Source organism: Phalaenopsis equestris, unplaced genomic scaffold, assembly GCF_001263595.1.
Source record: "Phalaenopsis equestris unplaced genomic scaffold, ASM126359v1 Scaffold000002, whole genome shotgun sequence".
Classification (NCBI taxonomy): domain Eukaryota; kingdom Viridiplantae; phylum Streptophyta; class Magnoliopsida; order Asparagales; family Orchidaceae; genus Phalaenopsis; species Phalaenopsis equestris.
Genome location: NW_018164444.1, coordinates 65,068,915 through 65,075,704, shown reverse-complemented (window position 1 = coordinate 65,075,704; position 6,790 = coordinate 65,068,915). Strand labels below are relative to the sequence as shown.

Sequence of the window (6,790 nt, the reverse complement as noted above, 5' to 3'; positions counted from 1 at the left end):
CAAGATTTAAAAATTATTATTTATATTAAAACATCATTTGAATCTAATTTAATAATTTTTATTCTATTTTCTTGATTAATATTTTAATTTATTATAAATCTTTGTAGCCTTGTAGTCAATTAGATTTTTTTTAAATACTACTTTATATATATATATATATATAAACTTTTCGTGTTTGACCCGTTAACTTATCGAACGAAATTAACAAGCCGAACACGAGTTGTTCGCGAACAACAAGCCGTTTTGACAGCCCTACCCCCATGAAATGAAACTGAATTTGCATGATTAGATAGATCCACTCTCATTAAACAAAAACTTAATAAAGAGGAAACTCACAAATACTGGACTAAAACAACTTAACGCAACCAATACGAATTTTTTGGAACATCTCAGCACAATCACTGCAGTTCAAGAATATCAAATTAAAATATAAATAAAAAAACAAAAATAGCACCTAGCCCTTAAACCAAACTTGTTTCTCAAATGAAATTGGAAAATATGGGCAAAGTTACCTGCTGGGTCGTGCCTTTGATAGGCTCCGTAGGAACTGTAACCACACCCTCCACATCCACAATCGACTCCCTGGTTAAGGAATTAGCGTACTTCACCATCTGCGTGCTTACCAACCCTTCGGTCACCGTAAGCACGCACTGCACCGTAGCGGTAAACTGCCTCACCACCAAAAAAGCCATTTTTTTCCCTACGGCGCGCAACGTCTGTGCAACTCCACGTATCAGAACCGTTCCGTCGGCGAGCTTCGAATCCAGCGAACCGACTTCAGTCCAATTCCGATCGGTAACGGCGTTCGACTGCAGCTCCTCCAACGGCACGTCGCCATAGTTTCCAGCCAACGAATCGGCCTCCGCCTCTTTGGAAGCCGCAGCAGCGGCCGCGGTCGCGGCTTCCTCTTGCTTCCGACGGAGTTTCTCCGCCTTCAAAGCCTCTTTCTTTGCCTGCTTCTTGCTGGCGGCAGACTCTGAAGGGCTCTCTCCGGCGGGATTTTCCATTGTTGGGAGACACAGGCGATGAGAGATATGGCAGCGGTAACACCGCAACCTAGGATTTAGGTTAAAACCACGACAGAAAGTGAGATCGGACAAAATAAAGGCGCGGATTTGATAAATCCGGGTTTCACGCATTTTGGCCGTCAATCCGTAAATCCCGGATTTACCAGGGGCAAACTTATAAGTAAGTCGGCTTTTTTTTTAATTCCCTACTGTTAGTTTTTGCCTATTTTACCTGATTATATAGAAACAGCGTTTTTTATTTGGAGAATAATGGATCGCAGGTTATACCCCGCGATCAGCGTTTCGAACGCCGGTTGGGGATAAATTTTACGCGCCTGCCCCCTCACGACCACGCTTCCCGCATCGTTACCTAAATATCTCTTCCGCCGAAAGAAGCCTCCGCACACGCGAGAATCGGACCTCCGAACTCCTCTTCCGCAGAAGGAAGCCTCCGCACGCTCGATTCGCCCCGATAGCCGAGAGCCGCTCCTACCTCCTCCGCCAAAGGAAGCCTGCTCCGCCGAAGGAAGCCGCTCCTACCTTCCTCCTCTGAGATTCTTCTCTTCTTCCCTCTTTTATTCTTTTTCTGAGATTCTCATCCCCCCCATCTTAGTTTGCCCTAGCTCGCGACTCCATAGCCTCTCCTTGCTTCCGTTCGGCATCCTGCTCTTCCTCGGCAAGCTGCTTCTTCGACATTTCCTGCCAAAAAACTCTTTTATAATTTCTTATGCAAGCTGAAGGTGCTCTGAGTTAAAAAAAAATGTCTATTTTCTTCAAGAACAATAATGATTTACCTTTTTTCTTGAAGATGGTTCAATTTCTTTTCTTTCAGGTTCAATTTCTTCTAAACAGTAATGAACTAAAAAAAAATGTCCATTTTCTTGAAGATGGTTCGATTTCACTTAAACTTCTCTATTTCTTCAAGTGACCAAAGGGAGTGTTATCGCGGATAAATGTCTGTCTTTTATTTGAACCTGTTATCTTTCTTGGTTCCCTTTTTTCCTTGCTATGAATGATCTGTATTCTAATGTCGTATGATAATGGATATACAATCGTGATGATAAGTATGAATACATCAGTAATCCTTCATTATTGAAAAAAAAAACTCATTAGTTTATGGATTTATTAAGGAGTTATTGTGGTAATTGCTTGTTCGTGTTTTTTTTAAAACATACCACTCAATTCTCATGTATTTACATATCTGACACCTAAACTGCGTGAAAAGTTGTACTTACTTCTTTAAAAGTTAAAATAGTTGCATCAATATGAAAAGTAAAGTTTAGGTGTTAGATATGTAAATACATAGGAATTGAGTGGTATGTATGTAAATGCATATAAATTAGCTGAAAATTGGACTCTCTAACAGCTTCCTCCACACTTTGGTAAGTACATTTTATTTATTTACTCAATTTTTTTACTGATATATTCTTTTATTTTAAAATTAGAGTAAAATGTAAATTATTGATTACAATTTACGTTATAGATAATTTAAAATTTATTTTGAAAAATTTATGTAATAAAACAGCTGAATAAAAACTCATTAGTTTATGGATTTATTAAGGAGTTATTATGGTAATTGCTTGTTCGTGTTTTTTTTAATACATACCACTCAATTCTCATGTATTTACATATTTGACACCTAAACTGCGTGACAAGGTGTGCTTCCTTCTTTAAAAGTTAAAATGGTTGCATCAATATAAAAAGTAAAGTTTAGGTGTTAGATATGTAAATACATAGGAATTGAGTGGTATGTATGTAAATGCATATAAATTAGCTGAAAATTGGACTCTCTAACAGCCACACTTTGGTAAGTACATTTTATTTATTTACTCAAATTTTTTACTGATATATTCTTTTATTTTAAAATTAGAGTAAAATGTAAATTATTGATTACAATTTACGTTATAGATAATTTAAAATTTATTTTGAAAAATTTATGTACTAAAAGTTACAGATAAGTTGTTTTCCAAACGTACATACAAAACAGCTGAATAGGCTAAACATATTATCCAGAACAAGGGCAGTGTGGTCATTTATCCAGAATCAGATGTTTTCCAAACGCACAAACCAAACAGCCGGACAGTTTATTCGGATCAGCTGCTCATCAGCAGATTATCATGATAAGCTGCTTATCAGCAGAAATTTGATAAGTTGCAGCTGCCCCAAACAGACCCTAAAAACAGCGGAAACGGGCGCACAGACTTACCTAATGCGGTCTGTGTACGGCACAATCCAGTCGTTGCCTTCAGAGCTCCAAGTTGGATCAAATGGCTGGTTGGCGATTAGGGCTGTTAAAATCCGATACAAGCGAGTGAGACCTTATTTTATGTTTAAAAATATTACTATTCTTTTTTGTCCCATTTATATTTTGAATATAAAAAATTTGTTCATCACAAACAAAAAAATCATTCTCATGATTATAATCATGCATAAAACCATTAGGGGTGAAAAAGAGCCGAGCTTGAGTGAATTCAGACTCGACTTGTTAAAAAATATCATTGTTCATGTTCGACTCGTTTATATATATTGAGCTCAAAAAATTTATTTGTATTTGACTCGCTTTCCTCGCAAAAAATGAACTATTTTGAAAACCCTATTCACACAGCCGTTGGATGTTAAGGATAGGTTGTCATATACATATATATAATTCATTAGTATTATTTATACATATAGTTTATTTATTTATTGTAATTTATTTATTATTATTATTATAATCATTATTATTTTATATATGTATATATATTTATTTATTTTATTTTATTTTATTTTTTTTTGTCGTGCTAATACGAGTCGAACATGAACCAACAAAACTTTGTTTGTGTTCTGCTCGTTTATATATTTAGCACAAAAAAGTTTTTCATGTTCAACTCGTTTGTTTAGCGAATGAATCGAATAAGAACTACTTAACGAGTCGAACATGAGCTGTCTGCGAACAATGAGTTGTTTTGACTGTCCTAATGGCGACTATACCGCAAGGGTTTGTTCACGAAAGCAAGGGTTTTGCATGAAACTGGAAGATGAGGATGGACATAGATGAGGTTTTAGGGTAGTTAATTGGAGTTTGGACTCTCATCAAATATTGTGAGGTGTTGCCATATGGAAGTCACGGTCTCACTAAATAAATAATTAAAAAGTTTTTTATTTTAATGAATAACCTGGTCGGAACCAGCCCATTTCTTCAAAAAGAAAATGCTTCACGTCAAATCATAATACTCGACCCATCACGTCAAATCATAACACTCGACCCATCACTTCAAAAAGAAAACTATTGTGTTGTTCTTCAATATTTTTTTTCTTTTATCGCCATCGGTTAGGGTTTCATATTGTCGTTTTCTTTTGAGACTCTGGTGGCTAGAGATTTGTTCGTTTGAAATCCTTTGCACTGTCGTTCGCCATTTGAGATACATTCAAAGCCCCTCTCTCGCACCATGTAAGTCTTGTGATATTTAAGTTTTTTTTTTGAAGACCATGTAAGTCTTGTGATATTTAAGTTTTTTTTTTTTTGAAACAAGCATTGTACTGGATTTAGGGTTTAGGGTGTGAACTCATGTACAGTTGTTTGTGCTTTCAAGCAAGTTAATATACAAGAATGGAGAACATAAGGAAACCAAAAAGCGAAAGAATCGACAGAAGGCATCCAGGTAATTTTGTTTGTGTGGTTCTACTTGCATCATAGAGTATTTACCTGCATTGCGCAATGACATTGTTGTAACACTGCATTTGTTTGAAAATAACATAGTATTATTACACTAATAACACCACAATACAACCACAATAACATCACAACACGACGACACGAATAACACCACTACACAACAATATTTGTATGATAATAATATTATATTAATGCACTAATCACACCACAATAACACATAAATAACACCACAATTACACAAAAATAATATCGCACTAAGACCACAATTATGCCTTAATAACACATCAATAAAACCTGAATAATACCACAATAAAACCTCAATAACACATGAATAACGCCAAAATAATAATGTAATAATTAACGCCATGATAACACCAGTTGAGTAACATCGCAGACCGTCACAATACCACTCAAATAACAACACAATAACACCTCACTAAAATCTCAATAACACCACAAAAATATCACAATTACATCTCAATAACCCCACAAAATTACTGCAATAACATCATAATAGTACTGCAATAATACATTAATAACGTTTGAATAACATTATAATAATACCGAAATAACACAATAATAAGACTCCAATAACAACAATTGAATACCGCCACTGAGCTGCCACAATACCTCTAAAATAATGTCATAATAAAACATCAATAACATTTAAATAACACCACAATAATACCACAATAACACAGTTATAACAGCAGTCGAACACCACCACATAATCGCCAAAATATTACTCAAATAACATTTCAATAACACCACAAAAATATTGTAGTAATATCATAATTATACCACAATAACACATTAGTGACACTACAAAAATATCGCAATAATATTACAATAATACCGCAATAACACTTAAAAAACACCTGAATAACACCACAAAAATATTGCAATAACAACATAATAGAACTCTAATAACACCAGTCAAATACCACAACAGAGCCGCCAAAATACAACTAAAATAACATCATAATAAAATCTCAATAACACATAAATAACACCACAATAATGTCTTAATAACATCATAATAACACTGAAATAACATCAGTTGAATAACACCATCGAATCGCCATAACACCACTCAAATAACACCACAATAAAACCACAAAAATACCATAATAACATTATAATAATGCACCTCAATAACACCACAAAAATACTTTAACAACACAAAAAATATCGCAATAACACCTCAATAACACCTGAATAACATCACAATAATATCACAATAATATCATAATAGAACTCAAATAACATCAACTGAATACCATCATCGAACCACAACAATATCACTAATATAATAGCACAATAAAACCTCAATAACACCGTAATAACACCACAATAATATCACAATAATACCATGATAACATCGTAATAACATTGATCGAAATGACACCACAAAAATGCCACAATACCACTCAAATGACATCACAATAACCACAATAAAATCATAAAAATACTGCAATAACACCATAATAATATATCTCAAAAACATCATTAAAATACATCAATAACATCACAAAAATATTGCAATAACACCATAAATTATTGTCGATATTTCAAACGCAACTAAACTCACCTCCATTTCAAACTTCTCGTCATTATTTTCAGAATTCATCACCTTAATTTCAAACATCTCGTCATTGCTTTCATATTACATCACCTCTATTCCAAACTTCTCACTGTTTTTTACAGATTCCATCATCAATATTACTCGTCCGGTGAGAGAGAGGGATAGAGAAATTCACTTTGTGAAACCCTACCTGATGTCGTCAGAAGAAAATGAAGATTTATTCGACTCGAACGGTTTTGTTTTCGAAGAAATGGGCTTGGTTGGTCCAGGTCACACATTAAAATATAAAATTTTTATGTTTTATTCGGTGGGCCCGCCTCTTACACGTGACAAAAATTCATTTGAGTTTGGATGCACGTCCGAACTCTAGGTACAATATTTTTTCTGAGAGAGGAGGGACCAATATAAAAGGGTTTAAGGTTATAATTTACTTTTTTTAAGTTAATTTATTATTTAAATATATTAATGATTAATATATTATGAGATTTATTATAGTTAGATAAAATTGTACATAGTTAATGAATAGTTTATATATATATATAT

At 34.1% G+C, this 6,790-nt stretch overlaps 1 protein-coding gene across 1 annotated transcript in view; it reads right to left on the bottom strand.

Moving 5' to 3' along the window:
* Positions 1-1,089, bottom strand: part of LOC110034883 (aspartate--tRNA ligase 2, cytoplasmic-like) — a 19,081-nt gene extending 17,992 nt beyond the window's left edge. Inside the window, exon 1 of the mRNA XM_020739125.1 lies at positions 513-1,089. Coding sequence (XP_020594784.1) covers positions 513-1,007 — 495 coding nt within the window. The 5' untranslated portion in view covers positions 1,008-1,089. The remainder of the gene's footprint in view (positions 1-512) is intronic.
* Positions 1,090-6,790: the final 5,701 nt, after the last annotated feature.